The 20,009-nt window shown below is 40.3% G+C and overlaps 1 protein-coding gene across 2 annotated transcripts in view; it reads right to left on the bottom strand.

Moving 5' to 3' along the window:
• Nucleotides 1-5,030: 5,030 nt before the first annotated feature.
• TMCC3 (transmembrane and coiled-coil domain family 3) overlaps nt 5,031-20,009 on the bottom strand; it is a 54,565-nt gene continuing 39,586 nt past the window's right edge. For both annotated transcript variants that reach the window (XM_062015552.1, XM_062015545.1), the window contains exons 2-4: nt 14,304-15,202; nt 12,690-12,825; nt 5,031-10,109 (exon numbers count right to left, since the gene is read on the bottom strand). In XM_062015552.1, the coding sequence (XP_061871536.1) occupies nt 9,807-10,109; nt 12,690-12,825; nt 14,304-15,202 (1,338 nt within the window). In that variant the 3' untranslated portion in view covers nt 5,031-9,806. The remainder of the gene's footprint in view (nt 10,110-12,689; nt 12,826-14,303; nt 15,203-20,009) is intronic.

Raw genomic sequence — 20,009 nt, 5'->3', positions numbered from 1 at the left:
TCTACAAACACTAATGCTGGCTAAGTCCAAACAGAAGTCTTCCTCCCTTTAACAGCTTCATTAACACCAGCTGTAGTGTGGCCCAAATCCGTTCTTTGGTTCTGTGTCTGTTCACATCAGGATTACACAGCAATGATCTATTGGAAAGTGCGTAATTGACATGAGAAATATGATGTCAAGAATCTAGGTCACTGAGTGTCAGCTCTATGGGGGATATAACAACAACAAAAAACCCACCAAAATTATTTAGGTAACTTGAATCAACAGACAGGGCTGGGTGTCTCTTGCCGGCTAATTTGTTCAATAACGGTGCCATTTTTGTGTGACCATTTCCAGTGTGGTGTCTTGTTCTATGAGGATGAGTCAGGATGGTGGAAATCATGTTACTTTATTTTTACCTCCATGACTTACACATTGATCAAAAAGCTACTTGTTTCCCACCAAGGCCTACTGACTCAGGTAATTCCAATTAATCACCTGATAGCATTTTTGAAGTGCAGGTCATAATGATGCTCTTCCTTGTCACAGTGACCATCTCTTCTATGTCTCACAGCAATGCATGAAGAAGTGCTGAAAACCTGCTCCTTAGGGTGCTTGCTTTAAATATAGAGCTACCATAGTGACTCAGATGGGCTTGACCTGGGAATCTTGTAGAGTACAAGGACAGAGAGAGAAAAAGCAAGAGACAAGATGGAGTGCAAGGGCACAAGGAGGAGATGGCTGAAGGAACAGAAAGCAGCTATGTGGGGCTTATGGACACAGCAGAGAGAAGGTCAATCAAGACAGAAGCATGGGGAGCAAGAGTGAGAAACAGAAAACAAAGACTATATGTATTTCAAGACAAGGAGGGATAAATAAATAGGAAAAGAAGCCATCCTGTTGAAGATTTTAACTCACTGTAGGGCTCAAGTTAAAGTCACAAGGTTTCATCTGAGAGACCTCAAGGGTTTTTAGTTGAGAGTACTTGAGATTTTTTTAATGTCTCTTTAAATGTCATCATATTAGTTATGGGTAGATCAGCATTTCTTGGACAGTAAATTTCACCCTCACATAGAGAAAACAACACACAAAGAGCTACAAAATCTGTAGAGATGCCCAGGAAAATGTTTCAATGTATTTTGCACATGCAGTCTTTGGAGGAATATACTGCTTAAGATTAGTCAAAAAATGTCTGGGTGAGTTTGAAAGCTTGTTTAGACTTCCTTGCTGCCTCAGTTGAGCAAGCTGAAAATAGTTGCCAGATTAGATAAATCCTCAAGCTTCAGTAGCCCAGTGGTGTATCTTTAGGGCAGGGGTTTGCTGTTATGCACACATGCTGCTGGCCATACCACCAGTTTAATCCATACTTAAGTTATGTCACCTTGACCTGAATCCAATCTAACAAGATAGAGGCCCCGGGGAGTAGGAGTGTTAAGAGTACAAGCTCTGCTCAGTCCCTGAGTCAGCAGAACCTGAAAGCATGCAAATAGTTTCATCAACTCATACAATTGCATCAGAGAGGCCTGTGACTAAGTAGTGTGCCGGTGGTGGTGGAGAGTTAAAACCATACATTGCTGTGTGTAGGTTGCTGAGAAAAACAATGTTTTGGGAATTGTGAAATAAGGAGATGAAATTGCATTTAAGTGCTGTAGTGCTGTGGGAAGAGTCTTCCCTGGTTAAACTCTGAGAAGGTTTTACTGTTGAGCTCAATAGGACTGGAAAGTAATTTTTAGCACTTAAGACAACAGGAGATATACAGCATGAGGCAGTTTATGAAGCAGTTACTCAGGCTCTGTGCTGTGTGGGACTGCTGTTCACACAGGTGGTGTGTTCTCTTCTGCTCAGTATGTACATGGAGTGTCTCGTGCTTATAAATACTGATCTTCTGCATCCTTCCCTTTTAACCATGTGTCTGTGCTATAGGGAAAAAAGATGTTTCCCAGACCAGTACCAATTTCTTAAAATGGTATTCAGTAGAAAAATACTGCGGGAATTTATTGGGCTACAAGGAGATTTCACATCCACGTATATTGCTCTCGTACATTACAGGCTGCAGTCCTGACTGTGCTTTCATTTCACAGAATCACAGAATCGTTCAGGCTGGAAAAGAACTTCAAGATCATCAGCTCTGTTAACCCAGCACTGCTGTATCCACCACTAAACCATGCCCCTCAGTCTTTTAAATACTTCCAGGGATGGTAACAATCACTTCCCTGGGCAGCTTGTGCCAGTGTTTAACAGCCCTTTCAGTGAGCAAACTTTTCCTAATATCCAATCTAAATCTCCCCTGGCAGAACTTGCAGCTGTTTCCTCTTGTCCTGCTGCTTGTTACTTGGGAGAAAAGACCAACTCCCACCTCACTACAACATCCTTTCAGGTAGATGTAGAGAGCAATAACTTCTCCCCAGAGCCTCTGCTTCTCCAGACTAAACACCCCAGTTTTGTCTCTTAGGACTTGTTGTCCAGACCCTTCACCAGCTTTGTTACCCTTCTTTTTCCATTACATTGGCCCCATTCTAGTCATACCGAGAAGAGTTTTTCCAAATTTACACCCACACAGATGGTAGATCTGCACACTCACTAACTGAAGGGATCACAACTACATGAAATGCAAGCTCAATTCCTAAAGTTTCTGTCAAGAGGGTCAGTTCTGGGGCCAGTCTTATTCAACATGTTCATCAATGACCTTAGATGAGGTGACAGGGTACCCTCAACAAGTTTGCTGATGACATGAAAATGAGAGGAGTGGCTAATACACAAGAAGGCTGTGCTGCCATTCATCAAGATCTAGACTGGCTTCAGAGTTGGGCAGAGAGGAACCTCATGAGTTTCAACAAGGACAATGCAGAGTCCTGTATCTGGGAATGAACAACCCCATGCACCAGTACAGGCTGAGGGTTGACCTACTGGAGAGCAGCTCTGCAGAGAGAGACCTGGGAGTCCTAATTGACAATAAACTGAACATGAGCCAGCAATGTGCCCTCGTGGCCAAGAAGGTTGAGGGAGGTTCTACTCACCTGCTACTCTGCCCTGGTGAGGCCTCATATGGAGTCCTGTGTTCAGTTCTGGGCTCCCCACTTCAAGAGCAGTACAGAACTTCTGAAGAGAGTACAGCAGAGGGCTACAAAGATGATCAGAGAACTGGAACATCTCTTTTATGAGGAAAGGCTGTGAAACCTGGGGCTGTTTAGCCTGGTGAAGAGGAGACTGAGGGGGCACATCATCAATGCTTGAAAATACTTAAAGGGTGGGTGTCAAAAGGATGAGGTGAGTCTTTTTTTCTGCAGTAGCCAGTAGCAGGACAAGGGGTAATGGGCAGAAGCTGAACTTCAGGAAGTTCCACTTGAACATGAGAAAAACTTTCCCTCTGAGGGTGAAGTAGCCTTGGCACAGGCTGCCCAGGGAGGTTGTAGTCTCCTCTGGAGGTTTTCAAAACCTGCCTGGGCATGTTCCTGTGCAACGAAGTGGACCTGCTTTGGTAGACAGTTGAATTAGATGATCTCCAACCCTGACCATTCTATGCATGGATGCTTCTTTCATCAGCTTAGCACTAGCCAACATCACACTTGTCCTAAAAAGCAGCCTTTCTGCTTTCTGTCTGAATCTGGTAGGCTGCACATAAAAGGTAACATAGCATCGATCCACTTAGTAACTTCACAAAACTAATGAGTTGTCACCTAAGTCCACAGTCCAAATATGAATTGAGGAGGATACAGCGTGGAGATTTCTCCTTTCAATTACATCAACTCTGTGCTGGTTGCCATGGGAGACAGAACCTGCCCTTTGATTGCTGTACTCTTCCACAGCAGCACAAGTCCAGGATGGCAACATATACACTGAGGAAGCACTTATTACAAAGTTTAAATGGCACTGCCAGCAGCGTCTCAACTAGCTCTCTCCAAGCAGGGTTTGGTGTGGCAAAATGAGTTGCAGTGTAGAAGCAGATGAAGTCTTTAGTGCCTTGAGCTGGTTTCTCGCACATTTCTACAACTTTAGCTCTGAGAAGTATTGGAGGCACTGACACAAAGTCCACCCAGTGTGTGCTGCTGGGTTGTCTTGTCCAGCGATTGTTGACACTGTATAGTCACCAGGACTTGGCTACAAATGACCCTTTGCCTTCTGGGCAAAGTTCAACAGCAACATTGTGTTTTCCTCCCTGCCTTTCTATTTTTGGGTGCAGTCACCAGTGTGTGTTACGCACTCTTCAAAGCCAGAGCACTGAACAGCTAAGAGAACCAGTGGTGAGGAAGATGGCTTTTTTCACACCTGGTTTGACAGTTTGTTAGCAGAGGTTATTCAGCCCATGCTAGAAGTGGTCCAAAAGTCTCAGAGGTTGGAGGGGAACCTGCTGGTTGTGAATGGAGTCGGCCTTAATATAGACTGAGTTCCAGGCACTAACGCAAAACTCAGCATGACAAGACCTTGGAAAGTCTGTGGGAGGCACGGGAGCTGCTGGGTGCCATTTACTCCATGGAAGGAAGTCGGAAGTACGGCATGACTGAAAAGCAACACAGTCACTGCACTGTTTCTGGTCTGCCCTTGGTAGAAAAATAATAGCACTCCCAACAGGTGCTCATGACAGCTGATAAGAGCTCCACTTTGTGAAAAAATAAATGCAAGTGCTTTGCTTTGTCAGCTATGTTAACTATGAGGCATGTCAGTATTACATTTTTCACATGCGTGACCAAGATTTCTGACAGCAATCTACAAATTCAGCCGTGGTTTCTAATTCAGTTTTCCAAAGAAACAATCCAAAGTGAGTCCAAGTGCTCGGTATGACAACATCACGTTTGCATAGCATGTTCACACAGGCTCTGGAGAAGAGTGATGTTGATACCTCATTTGATGGTTGCAGTTTGGCTGTCACAGCTGTAAATTAACTTCAAATGACCAGTTTAGGTCAAAATTGCAGCAGAGCAGAACGCTCCTTTTTGAATTCTCAGCGTTTTAAAGCTGAGGCTTATCCTCAACTGAATAACTGTTACCGACAAAGAAAAACTCATTGGGTTTGAGTGATCCAACAGTAAGTTTAAGAAACAATGTTCATCATCTCATAAATGTAAATATTTTTATTTTTTTAAAAAGTGTTAATGGCACCTTAGAGGCAGTCATGGCTACACAACAAAATATACAAAAATTACATCGTCTTAGTTGCATCTTTCCACAGTGCTGCATGAAATGACAGTGGTATAAGAAGCATTGTAGATCACGCATCAAGACAACTAACTTTAGTCAATAAAAGATAAGGTTTGGTACACCTCCATACTACCAGCCCCAGCTTCCCTGGGTGACAAAGAAAGGTGGCTTTGTGCAAAACTTCCCAACACCAGGACAATTTAATACATTAAGCATACAGCAAATCAACATACAACATCAGTGTGAGTAGTCCTCACATGGGCTCTATATACAGCATCATCTCAGTTTGCTTTTTCAGGGCAAAACTTCGATCCTTTTAACTAAAATGTGACTTTTTTTAATCTTTAACTGCTGTCAGATAAAACTGTCTGATTCTTTCTGCTGGAATCTATTCAGCATCAGAGAGACCATTCAAAGAAACAAGCCTTTTATCACTTGCCTTTTAAGGAGGGTCAATATAATTAATTAAAGGGCATATTCTGGCATGAGGGTAAATGAAAAAAGCAGAGAAATATTTGCTCGATTAAAAAATAAGAGACTAGATACGACTGATTTCTGAAACTAGGAACAGCAATGATTAAATTCTGTTATCTAAAGTGTTTAATCACATGAATCTCTGTTTACTTTCAGTTGCACCATCGAATCCAGAAATAAAATGTTTGTGCCCTAGTGGAAAGGGGCTTGGTTTCCAAAATTGTTTTTCATATTGCCTAAGTGAACCACAAACTTCTGTGGGTTGGGGTTTTTCCCCCAGATAATTTGTTGTTCATTGATTTTTAACTCCAGAAAGTACTACAGTTGACTTTGCAGATTATGCAGTTGACTTTGATGCAAATATAAGTCTGGATGGACTCTTCTCTGAACAGCCTCAGTCAGCTTTAGCTTTTAGTATTGAAGCCCTTGTTTATGTTATGCTTATGAGACTAATAACTAGCTGTGATCCTTCTGATTCCCAAACTGAATCTTATGATTGCAATAGATTTGTCTAGCTTCAACTTCTAGTTAGTGGATCATGCATATTTCCTACAGCAAATTACCTTCACCTATTGAATTTCTCTTCTCCAGATAAGCAGTTCATGATCTCTTCAGACAAAACCATTGGCTTTTAAATATCCTTCATGCAGCGCAGCAGAGGCACTGCATAAGCATTTTAACGTTAAACTAAAAGGCAGTCCAATTTGATAATGCTTCTCTTAAGAATTCAGAATGAGTAGACATAGTAGAGCAGTAAAATGAGAAGCTGGATGAACACATATAAAGCAGAAAAAAAGAATTTAAACTGGGTCTCATTCAGTGCTGGCAGTGACTAATTGGATGTTCAACAACAATGGTGTTACAGTCAAAGCTAGTAGAGGGATCCATTATACAAGTTTTTGAGAAAACCCAGTTTAGAGCTGAATACTGAAATGAAAGGGGTCAGGAAAATTGTGCAAACCTTCAAGAGAAACTAAATCCGCAGAAACTTACAAGCAGAAAAACTGCCCAAAGCCTATAGAACAGATATTGACAACTAACTGAAGGGCTTTTCTGTTGGAGAAACTACTGTTCAAAGTGAAGTGAAATAATTGACTGCCAGGCAGCACCAAGCAGAAAAGACACTGACTGGCAACTTGAATATTTTAGAGGCTCACGATGAGCGAGTGTAAAGAGTACACACTAAGAACATGTAATGTGTTATATGAGAATATAAGAGCAAGTGGTATCCTAACAGACCATGGTTAACTGAGAAGCTGGACAAAGTTCTACTTAAGTGAGATCTTGGGGCCATTTGGGATGGCCCAGAGAGCAGAGCCCTGACTGCAGGCTGAGGCTGTACACTTGCAGAACTCCAGCCTAGGTGGTGGAAGTGCTGCTGATACTAGCCTCCAGCCTGCTCTTGGCCCTGGTAACAGAGCTGGCTAGCCAGTGCTATACCACCTCCTGGTCCCTCTAGTACCTGTGCCCTGGAGGCAGCAGTTAGGAAGAACCTTTCTTGCACATATACACTCCTGACCCCATCTAACAAAATGCTACACACACAGTCTTGTCTCAAGCGGCCAAAACAGACGGTGGCTGTGCAAGTTGAAGAAAAGAATAGAGATTATAATACAGATGGCAAAAAAACTATGAAGAGTCACAGCTTTCTGAAGAGCAGTACCAGGATCCTTGGGTTTTTGTAATAGATACATAATCTCATAGCTTATGGAAATGGGGCAGGGAGAAAAAAGTCATAAGGTTGTTAAGTAAAATGGAATTTCAGAAAAGACCTCAGAAAGAAAAGAACTCCAAACAGAAGCACACTCATTGACTAAAGAAATGGAAAGTAAAGAATATAAAGAGACACCACGTACCTTTTCAAAAATGAAAAAGAAATTATACAAAAACAGTGGAAAAGACCGAGAGGATCTCAGGACACACCGAAAGGGCATAAAAACAATCATGGGAAACCCTCTCATGTGATGTAAAGGTCAGGAAAGAGCTACTTCTTTTTTCTTTTTAATCTTTTTAACATTGTGGAAGGGACTTTCCTCTGAAGATAAGTTTATAGGTCGCCTTTGTGGAAACAATTGCCTCAGTTTACTAGCTGGCTGTAAAAGGAGGCTAAGCACAGATACACTCGGGAAGTGAGGGCAAAGGCCTGTTGCAATGCATGCACACGGTTAACAGTTAAGAGACATGACAAGAAAGGTCTCCCTGAACTGACCAGCAGCAGAAGCCCATGCAGCAATTAAAGACAAAAAAAAGCTTCCTATGTATCATAACACCCCATTACCCTTGTTTTCCTGGTATACCCTGAAGAAGGAAAGGCAAAGAGAAAAACCCCAAATCATTAAGGAAAAGAAGAATCTATCTATGTAATTGTTCCTAACACAACCTGGGATTATCCAATTGGTAAGTTCAGGCTTTATAGAGCCATATGCCTCTCAGCAGGACTTTTGCTTTCGACCTTTCTCGGAAGATAAGGCAGGGCTGTGTTAGGATAACATGGGTGTGGCTGAGCCGATCCATTTCCGGTGCCTGCGAGCCAGCACAAGTCTTCCTGATTTCTCTGCTCCAAGATGTAGCACAGACAAACATTTCTTTGATGATTTTTAAAGTATTTTAATTGAATTTTCTAAATGCTGAGTCATATCATTATTTATGCAGTTAATTCTGTCTTTCCTTCAGTCCTTGAAGTCACAATAAGTAACTGTAGTCACTGCTAACCCAGTTGTGGTAAGATATCAAAGTTCTTCCCCTGACTCCACCCCCCTCCCTTTTTTCAAAATAAAGACTTCTGAATTTCTACACCAACTGTTGCACTTGGTAAAAACAAATACACACATCAAGTAATTGCCTTCCCCACCCTCCTGTAAAACCAGCATAACAAATACTGCAACTGAAAAGAAAATCTTTTCAAAGCAAGTAACACTGAACATCAAAGAACTGATTCTTTTTATTTAAGGGAGGGTAGAGAATAATTCTGGGTGCGGTGGTTTGTTTGGGGTTTTTTATTAAAGATCTTGTTTTACATCATGGCTGAAAGCCAAACAGATTTCAGGGATATTTAATTTTTTTTTTTTTTTTCAGTTCTTAAATCGAGCAGAAAAAATTCCAGTAAGAAAACAAAACCATCTGTCTCCTAGCAGTGCTACTGTATGTAAATACATTATTTTCAGGAATGTTTGTCAAGAAAATCTGCACAGTGATTGTATATTTACAGAAGTTTAAGTCCTTGCTCATCTAAGAAGAAGCTGTTTCCACATGCTTCTTCCACATTCCTTAATCTGACACAAGAAAGAAATCCACTGTACCCAGAGTCCCACCACCTATCTGCTCTGCATTCAGTTAGAGCATCACAACAATTCTGTGCTAACTAACAAGAGCTAACCTTTGCCTTTCTGTGTTGTTCTCCCTTGCAGGCTGCAGGGCTTGAAACAAGTGAGTGCTTTGGTCTGCATGACAACTTACCCAACAGTTATTTGCTTCTTTACTCTTTTACAAAATGGCCTGGAGATCTTGTAATTCAATTCAGTTCATCTTTGGAAGTCTTATGTCACAGGTGTATGTTTCTCCAGTGTGGTGAGGAACAGTGACACGATAGAACAACTGCTAACTGAGGTCAATAGTCAGCATTGGTCTAACTTACAAACAATAAACTCTGTGCAAAGGGTTGGTAGCTAAAGCATCAGGTTTTACTAGTCCTGAGAACAAGAAACCTCATATATAGATACCTATTAATTTCGATTCAAGAACTATTAATACATATGACTGTATAATTTGGCTTATTGCTCTAGTTGGGTTCAGATAGAAAATTAAATTATTGGTCTAGCAGGGCTGATACACATTACAGTGCACTCTCTCCCAATTCCGCTCTTTGCACTCTAGTAAAAAGCACACCTGACACTTGCAGTTGCTTGGATTCCTCCCAGAACATCATACCATCTTCTGTGGGCTTGTAAAGTGGAAAACCCTTTGGATTAAGGCAGAAGACTGACATAAGCAAGTAGTTCATCACAGACGTAGCCAATTGGACACAATTGGATTGAACAGGCAAGTGACTGCCAACAAGCACGCATTTATGTATTTACACCTTCAAGTCCAAGGGTCTTTGTAGCCTCCTCCATCCAGTCTGCACATTTAAACTGACAAAAATTTATTTGTATACACACAGCACTTAAAAAAAACAGAGAGGAGAGGAAAAAAAGCAGCAAGCAGCCAGACCAGCAGCTTCATCTGGGTATAATCATCCTTTCTATGGCACAAATGATGTGATCCCAGTTTTTACAAAATATTGCCAGCAGAGTCACTGCAAAAAAAGTGCAGATGATATGAAAACGGCTCTTCATCATCGGTGCAATGAACTTTGCGATAGTAGAAACACACACTAAGATGACAGTCATGAAGGCCAGGATAACATTTATACATTTCCCCAGGAGCACTTTGGCATTAACCGTTTCCGACTGCTGTGCTTGCTGTTCCTGCTGATGGAGCTCCAGCTTTGAAACTCGGGTCTGGCACGATTCCAAGGCTTCCTGGTGACAGAAAACAAGAATTAGGGCAGCTGTATTTCCATACACTGCTTTTCCTGTTTCAGCTGCAGAGCCATCCGTCAGCTAGATTAAAAGTGTAATTTATTACAGTGTTCTCAAATCTGAATGCACCACCCACATTTTAAAAAATAAATGCACATATGTATCTGCATGTGTATACCACTCCCTGCTCAGGCATAATCCAGTCTGACAACACTGTCCAAAATGTAGGTTTTACATTTTTCATGCCTCAGAGAAAAGGACCGTAACTCTAATGTTCCTGACAGATAATATTTCCTGAATATACCAAAGAAACAAAGTACTGGAAAAACTGTTGCCATGTCAACTTCCCCTGAATTAAAACAGCATCAAAGTTAGTTTCTTTGTATATTCTGCAGAAAACATTAAGGTAGTACAGGCTTCTTGCTATACTAATTAAATCTGCTTTGCAACATGTAGCATTTGGCTTACACCACCTCTCTGCTCTACAGTTTCTCCCCAGGCAAACGGTGGTGTCAGGCTTGAGACCTAAGTAGGAGACTGCCTTCTCCCTCTGTTGGTGTGGAGGCTCATCAATCCATACCCTGAGCAGACAGTGTATAGTGGAGACAGTGGAGAAATCCATGGTGATGCTTTTAGGAGATTCACTCACATGACATATTCCACTTCACATTCTGTTCTAAAGAAAGCAGATCTTTCTCTTCTGATTCAGTGTAGGCTAAAAGTGGTCTTTGAATAAAATAGTTCCCAAGTCACTAATCCTATGCTGAAGTCCTCTCAAAGTGAAACATGGAAGAATTTCCAACTGCTTTGCTTACACTGCTTTCTGCTAGAAGCTGGGATTTGGGCACCACAGTGTTACATGGTGCAAAACTATATAATTCAACGGGGTCATCCATTAACTTGATGTAAACTTTTGCCACTGTGTAAAAGGGAAAAATTCCAGGGATGTTCACCTGATGATACAGTAAGCTGATTCAACCCAGTCCTCTGGGTAAAAACAAACCAAGCTGCTGTATACAGAGCTATTAGCTCTCCTTTGCTGAGTCAGTTCTCTGTAGTTCGCAAGTTGAATTGGCCTACCATTTGACCAGCCAGGCATCAAGTCAGCAAAAAGCATGTGGTACAGCACCTTACAAAAGACTTCTTCCTTTCACTGCCCTAGGAATTAGTAATAAGGTAGAAGACAGTTCTTAACGGGTGGCACAAAGTCCCTTAGGGCTCATACATGCTCTCTGCTTCATCTAGTGCTGGTTTAGACAAAGTCCAGCTGCAAAGTCTGAGCGCTGCAGTTCTGCACCAAGAGGCTGAGCAAGTGTTTTACAGACAATCTGCCCGTCCCTTAGGGACAGAATGCTTCAAAGTCAGTTACTTAAAATATCCACAACTTAAATGCTTTTACTTGATTTTATCTTATTTGCCAAACCCCAGAGAGGTAGGTTTAAAGAGGCCCAAGTGCACATAGATAAAAGAAAAAAGGTTGTATCAACATAGCACTTCAATTAGTTTTAAAAGTCTCTGACACCCCTCCAGGGTTTTGCTAATGAGTCTGTGAACATTTCACAGCTCTTCTGCTGGAAGTTCTCCACTCAGTTCTCCTTCAGTTTTCACATCCTCAAGATCCCTTCACAGAAAGGAGTCCTGCAGGAGAAACCTCTCTTCTTTAAACCTACAAAGGAACCTACAACATGCTTAGATTCAGTGCCATCCTTTTCCCACTCTGTTTCCAGGGGGTCTCAGAGCCTTGCACTGATCAGGAAGCAGTGTGATTGCGCTGCTGCTTGCACTCACTACACTTAGAAATGTGAGCACAGGGGTGTAACAGGACTGGGATGAGGTTTTTTATCATCTGAGCCAGTGCAAAGACAGTCTTTGAGCATTTCTCGGTGAATTTAAACTCAAGGTAAGGCAAAACAATTGCTCAGACTTTGGGTAGAAATATTATGCATTACATAAATGCTTCTATCTTCTATAAATATTCAAGAATGTAACAACATGCTGCCAGGAGAAACTTGCAGATATTATTGCTGGCTTTTGATGGAAACCAGACATGACTACAACCAAACACTGAGGTGAACATACTCGACAGATTTGATTATTGTTGTGACCATGGATTAAAATTCCGAATCCTAACTGGCAAATCCACAAGTCTACTTATCAACTAGCTCTCTTACTTTTTTAACTTAAATTCAATTATCATAAAACTTGCCAGTGATAGGATTACATATTGGAGGAAGTCTGAGTGAGAGGTTTGTATTAGGACATTGTCAAAAGCATCATTTTACACAGTACAAGGAGACTCAATTCCTTCCTCCTGTGGTGCAAGAAATCAAAGCAGACCATTCTTCATCCATAAGTCTGTCTAGGCTAGATCATCAATTCCAGCAGATAAAATTTTGAATCCACTGAAATGAGACTGGCACCAATATAAATATGCTGTGTTTTCACCTTGAAGAGACAAAACATGGGCTTAAATCTTTCCCCAGATTTCTTATACACAAAGATGTAGAAAGATGCAAGTGTTTTACAGTACAAGATTTTAACAAAATATACAAAGCTTATGATAAGGAAAAAAAGAAGTACCTGAACATCTCGCGATCTCTCATATGCCTGATACGCCACTTTCTCCTCTATGCTGGCTAACTCTTGTTTCAAGTTTGCTGTCTCATGTTGATGAAGATCAGTGAGGTCATTTAACTGGTCTTCCAATCTTTCGTATCTTATTAGGAAAAAAGGTCTAAATTTAGTTCCTTCTATTCAAGTAATGCTAAATCGTGAAAATGATTATACATTTTAAAAGGTAATTTCTCAGTGTACTATGGATTCATCTGACTGGCATTACAGAGCACAAAGAAATCAGTAAAAACTTTGGACACTCTCCATAAGCATTTATTCAGCAAACTGAAAGCCTTTTTTTTCTTGCTGGCAGTTGGTGTTAAAAAGCAAATATTTTCACATTGTTGGCAAATTATATGAACTATAAGCAGTGCCTTAGGGTATCCAACTCACATTTTTCCATTTCTCACTCTTCATTTAGACAAGAAGATATGGGTTCATAAGTAAGCTTGAGCCAGTTAACAGCTCACTAGTAGTGAAAGGAAAAACATGTTTCCTGGATCCCTTGTCAAACACAACTGCAAGGTCTTGCCATTTATATACAGCCTGTTCTGACCCGTCTCTGCATGTAAATCAGTTCAACAAAACCATAAGGATACTAGAAATATTTTCTGATGAGTTTGTAACTTGGTTTAAACACAAGACCAGTGGTGCAGTTGGCACAAAAAATAGAGACAAAATTGTCTAGCTGTAGAAACAGTGGCAGAAGACTTGAGATCTTAGTGGCAATGAGCTGTCAGAAAAGGCTGCTCTGTTTTCTCCCGAAACCAAGTTCTGAGTGCTCTAGGCCATTCACCCTGGTTTTTTCCTTCCCCAAGTTGTCATCTAATATCCAGCCTTCCCTTGTATTTGAAGAACTGTTACTAAGGGAAACATTAAATATTGCGTTTCATACCGAGTCTTTGTCTATTAGCATAGTAAAGACTTCAAAAGACGCTTACTTTAATATGTCACATGACAAATGGGATATAGCTATAGTAGGTGCAAGTCCCCTGTAGAATAAATCTCACTTCCCACAGTAGGCGATAAAGGAACTAATTGCCAAGTAACAAATGCAAGAGGAAGTTGTGTTACTGCACTCAAAATTACATTTCACCACCAGGGGTTACACCAGGGTACAAAGTGACATTGCATTCACAAGATAGCAATGTGTCTGAAAAGTATTTGGACAAGGTACTTAGGACAAGTGTAGATACTTATAAGCTATAAGTCAGCTCTGACTTGAAAATACTAATAGGTTGACAGTCTAGCACAATAAATCAGAATCCTTCTACCACTTACAAAACAATTGGCATCTCTTATACACAGTTTTCATATAATACAACATGGCAGATGAGAAAATGTTCTGATAGGCCTAAGAACTACCACATCGTTTGATTGGAAATCTCAACATTCTACACATTTTCAGTTATTGAAAGGAGTGGAACATTTTGGTACCAGATATTGATTGGAATTATTTTTTCCTCTTGCTTCTGAAATCTCTCACACACAAGCATGCACCCAAGTTTACACTCTCCAAACAGTTTCTATATCCATTCAGAAGCCATTCAAATATTCAAGAGAATAGTTAAAAAATGATACCTATATCTTTCCTCTTGTAACATCTGAGTAATAAAGCCATAGTCTCTTTTAAATTGTGTTTTTAAATTCTCAATATCGTCAGCTAATTGAGATTGTGTCTCCTTGATTTCCCTTAGTTCCTCCAAAATCATGGAAAGTTTTCCCTGGCTGTCCAGGGTACTTGCCACAGCAGGCCCAAAGGAAGTATTGCCGTTGCTATCTGCTGAGCCAGAGGTCCCACTTGAGCACTCATCATCACTAACATATTTAGGTTTGGCAACAATGGTGGCGCTGCCCCCATAGGTTCTAGAACTTGTTTCTGGCCGAAATTCATCCAAGGTGTTTTTGAGATGAGCGATGTTGTCTGCACTACCAAATTTGTTTCGGATCAGGTTTGCAAACTCCCTAGACTTGCTGAAAACAAAGACAGGTGGTGTCAATGATACACCTGGCACACCCGACTTGCTGCTCTCTGTTCCATGCCCAGAGCTACGAGCTTTTCCATGCTGAATGTCTTTCAAGTTCTCTTTGGAAGTATCCTTAGTAGTTTTGGAAGATCCATTTTGTTCAATATCCTTGAGTTTTTTGTGATACTGTTCCAATTTCTTCTGCAGCTGGGCAATGGAGTGGGCAGATTTCTGGTTCTTTTTCTCAAAGACTTGTTTAATGCGCCCAGCCTGTTGTTTGTCTGCACTGTTTACCAGTTTCAAATATTCAGCCACGTTTCCATCTCGAGCTGTTTGTTCAACTTTGATTTGTTCTGTAACCTTGAGGATTTTCTGTTTCAAGCTATCTGTACTGAGTTTGGCTTTGTGAAATTCTAGGACTCCATCTGGTACATCAAAATTCAGGTTGGTGTCAGAGCCTCCTCGGCGAATGTTAAGTGGTAAACTCAGGGTATTCATGTCATGTCTTTCCACCTGAGAGGTTAAAAAAAAAAGGAATATGAATTTTACTTTAATCCAACTTTGTTTCCTTTTCTGCATGCAATTATAACAAGTACACAATATAAAGTAGAATGAACTTTTCTTTGAAGTTAAGAAGCATTTCTTTACTTTCCTAGATTGATAAACTGTCTCCATTTAAAAAGCAAAGCAGCAAGATGAATTAGAGTGAAAATTATTCAAGTGTTTAGTATTTCAGAATCATTTACAGTTACTCCCAAAATCAGACCAACACCTAGTTAGAAAAGGTTCCTAAAGATATTGTTTATTACGTTTAAAAAAGGTCATGACTGATAATCACTCCATCTTTCTCCCAGAAATAATCAGATACAGATAGAGACATAAACAGAATTTTTTCCTCAATGGCAAAGTTATATTGTTCAGTATATTTTTTGATATATGCTAAAATCTTTTTTTGGTACATGCTCCTCCCATTCAAGTTGTTCACACAATTCAAAACTTTTGCACAACTAGCTGAATGTTCTTGGAAATTTACTGCCTGCTTCAGCAGGAAGCAGTTGCTAGTTTTTAATGCACAGGGCATAGAGAAAGACTTGGCCTGCATTTGACTTTCCATGCTTAATGAAGATGCTCAGCAACTTGATTCACTGTGGCTAAATTTGTTTTAATAGCAAACTCACCCAGTGGGGTTAACAGAAACAAATTCAGGAAAGAAAACTGCATTCACCCAAGTATAGGATGAATATGCTCTCCGGAAGCATAACAAAAAAACCAGTCAGGCAACTTGTTCACACACAAACGCAACAGATTATTCATCTTTATCAACAGAAAGGCCAAGATAGTTTGACACAAAACATAGAAAGTATTTCCACATATAGTCAAAGCCACAGGGAAGGCATGAAACAAGAATGATCTAACCAAAACAGCTTCATTCTTATTATCATTTTGCACCATTTTGCTCTCTGACAGAGACAGTACATTTCATTACAGCTGCCACAACACCCTGTCTACAGGGACTGCTTAACAAACACCCCAGACATAACAGGTTTTAAGAGCTTTAACACCATTGCAGAGACATGGCAGAAGACATTTTAAAGTAGCTTTTTAAGATGCATTCGTGAAATGCTTTAACTGCTCTTTGCTTCAAAATGCCTGAGATACCATGTTAGAAGTTTGATTTCTGACTACAGTATTTATTCTGGTTTATAATACCAAAGATCTTGCAGCAAGAGCTATGTTGCAGCACATACATGTTCAGTCACCATCATTCCATCTTTTTCTTGATTAAGATCAAAAAAAATCATTAAGCATTGTTTTAAGGTTCATTCTCACATTTTTGTACAATGTTGGTGGCCTTTGGTATCCTACTGTTAACGACATGCAGTGTGCACAAACTGATCAGGAGAACTATTCTCACTCTGCATCTATCATGATGGGTTACAAACACAGAGGGAGTCATACAGCCATGAAGCCATATCTGTACCTGACCATTTTGGATCATCTCCACTCTTATATCATACCCTTATAGTACTGAGGATGATGGTATTTTTTTTCTGCACTGCTCAGGGTACAAACAAAGTAACTAAAGTTCACATTCACCAACCTTTAAGGAAAATGGACATTTGAAAAATGCAAACTGAAGAGCTCTGGAGTTTAAAATTTCTCCCAGAGACTATTGGTTAATGGCGACCTTTAAGACTCAGGCTCTATTTCAAGGATTAAACCAGTGCTGTGGCTGGTTTAGTGAAGTGCTTTGCATTTTACCAGTTTGTTAAAAATAATTGATATTGAGCCATATGCTTAATTATTAAAAAGAACTGCAAGCAATTTTCATCAATATATAAGAACTATACATAGTTTAATAAAATCAGTCACATGTGCTTCACAGAAAATCTCCTTTATTAATGAGATTTCATTTTACTATAGGCACAGATACAAAACACATGGGTGGTATTCTATATTTCCCATGATACCTAATTTAAAGACTACAAAACATTGCAAGTGTCAAAACTAATCTCAATTTTTATTGATTTTTTTAAAAAATCAAGTAGTCTTAGAAATATAAATAATAGGGTGGAAAAAAAGCTTTTACAGATCACTTTTAAAAATGATAACGCTCATAATACTGTTGTGGTAGCTAAAATATGCGTTTAATAAAGTTTGATATAGGATACTTGTATCTTTCCAAAGGCTCACACAGCAAAGAAAAGTAATCACAGCAAACATCTGAAAAGCTCAAGATACTAGATCTGTACCCCATATTGCAATTATTTCTTTAAATGGATTTACTTGATCTGAACAAATTTAGTGAAGAGAAAAAGCTCTATATAAAAACAATAGTTTCCTGAAAAAAGCCCAAGACATTTGAAAAAGCTTTGGTACAAAAATGAGACTGTAATAAATCGCTGGATTGCATATACACACAAGACAGATCCATCACTGATGTCATTCAGGACAAGCTGTATGTACTTCCAAGAATGGGTGGGTCTATTGCTAACCTTTAAACACCATTAAGTGTTTACTTCCTTTGTACAAAATAGTCTAAAAATATATCATAATAATTGGATATGAGCCCAAAACAAATCCCTTCTCCCTTATGTCCTTTCCCTCACTGGAGTCTCTAGCGGTCAGCAAGGTCTATCATCACCATGCGCCCTGTGCCTTCCTGGTACTTTGAGGTCACAATAGCAATAGAGATAAAAAAAACACAAAACCAGCAGCATCGAGGGAACACATTTGCTGAAAGTTGCACTGCTTTTGGAGATGAGGAAATCAATTATCATGTGGCAAATTTCCTTCTGTAAATGAGTAAACCAAATTGTAAAGTCAGTTCAAATTCAGTGATGTTTAGAAAAGAATTGTATATGAATTTCCAAAACACTGCTAGGAGTAGGGGTGCTTTTTAGCTTACTGGATTGAGAGCTCACTAAGTGTACAGAACAGTAAAACACATCCCTCTGTCTAATTGTATTTGACCAAAATGGCAGGTGTCCTCCTGTCGTCGTGCTGCAAGGTTGGGCGAAGTAATAGAGGCTCCTTTAAAATTCTGCTGATGTACTATGCTTTTTTGTTGGGGTTTTTTTGACAGTGAGTTTTGGTTTTTTTCTTACTGTTGGGGTTTGGTTGTTTTTGTGTGGTTTTGGGTTGGCTTTTTTGTTTGGTTGGTTGAGTTTTTTTAAATTAGAAGCAAGCAGTCACTGGAGGATCCAGGTATCTGTAAACACGTGGCCTATCACCTGTCTTCTATCTTGATGAGGCAGAATAGTTTGGCAAAGATCCTTTTGGGATTGCTTTATAGCTCAACACTAACACCACCTCAAGACATACAGCATTCAACTTCAGAGCCTACCCCAAATCCTCCTTGTTGCAACAGTCTCATCTTGAGATGAGAAGAGTCACCCCGTTAGCACCCAACGCTCCTTCCCGAGGCACTGTAAGTGCAGCTTGCACTTACTACTCTATTGAATGCCTGGCTCTTTCCACTGAGCAGAAGACTGTCAGTAGGAGTCTGAGATGCTACCTCATCCCCACGGGGACTGGCATCCTCTCCTGTGATGTGGACTGAAATCCTCCCACCCGTAGGAGACTGAACGCACTTCCGCCTCAAACTACACAAGTGCTCTTCCAGCTATGCTACAGGAAGAGATGATGAATGCCATACATGCCATTGTTCTTCCTGTGACTTGTGGGTCACCAGGGCCTGACAAGAGCACCAAGTTGCTCATAATAAAGAAGCTGATGAGAGATTGATTTGTTTAAGATTTTTCATTGTAGTTGACAAAAGAATAATATCTCTACACACAGTAGTGGCCCCAACAGACAAGACAGGACAAGTCATATTTTGGAAAGTGAGAAGCACTTGAGAAAAGAATGGAATTATCCCACATCACTCCTTTTATGATAATAATTAATAGGGAGACAGGGAACAGCAATAGATGAGAGGAAGTAGTCCTGAGACAAGTGGTAACACAAGGAAGAAAAAGCACTAGCCCAGAGTGTCAGGAAATACAACAGATGTGCCCAGGATCTGACTTCTACGGGAACTGGGGAAAAAACAATTTGCACAGAGTTACTGGGAGAGCCATATCTGATATTGGCTTGAAAGAAAAGATCTGCAGCTTGAAGAGACTGCCACATTTTATGGAGCAGTTCACATACACACTTTGCTACCACCCAAGTGAGAACTAATTGTAATGTTTCTGTCACTCAAATACAAGCTTTTTAAGAACAGTGATTTAGGAGTGCAGCAATTTAGGCTCCCTGCCTGCAGGGCCAGACATCACAGATGACTAGATCAGTACATTTCAGAAGTAAAGCAACTTCCTCTGCACCAGCCCTGCTTTTCTCCAAGGAACCTGTCCAAGCAGATCTCTGGCTGCATGGACAGGTCATTGATGCGGCCCATCCCAACCAGAAGTCCAGAGCTTTGAGACAGGGAGAGTAGAGCAACTGTTCATGCAACGAACACAGGCACACTGATAGGAAACCTTCAATATGCTTAATTCAGAGGTATTTTTTCCATGTTAAATTGTAAGTGTAGCAGTTTATAAATAGCAGGTTGTCTTTTAACAAGAAACAATCAGAACACAATAGCGCTTTGAAAACACAATCACAGGAGCAAGGTGAGGGATTTTATTGGTATCCACACTTTCCCACTATCTGGAAAAGCAACTGAAAGCTCAGATCTGCAGCCCATGCTAACAATAAGTGCAGAGGGACCCACATCATGCCCAAATACCACAGGTAAGACTGATAGAAAGGGGCTTCATATGGACAGGACATTTAATAGACTATAGATTGGCCATTACATCCTCTGGTTGCA

The sequence above is a fragment of the Colius striatus genome, chromosome 1 (assembly GCF_028858725.1).
Source record: "Colius striatus isolate bColStr4 chromosome 1, bColStr4.1.hap1, whole genome shotgun sequence".
In the NCBI taxonomy this organism is placed as follows: domain Eukaryota; kingdom Metazoa; phylum Chordata; class Aves; order Coliiformes; family Coliidae; genus Colius; species Colius striatus.
Note: the sequence above shows the minus strand (reverse complement) of the source record. Positions and strands in the feature narration are given on the sequence as shown.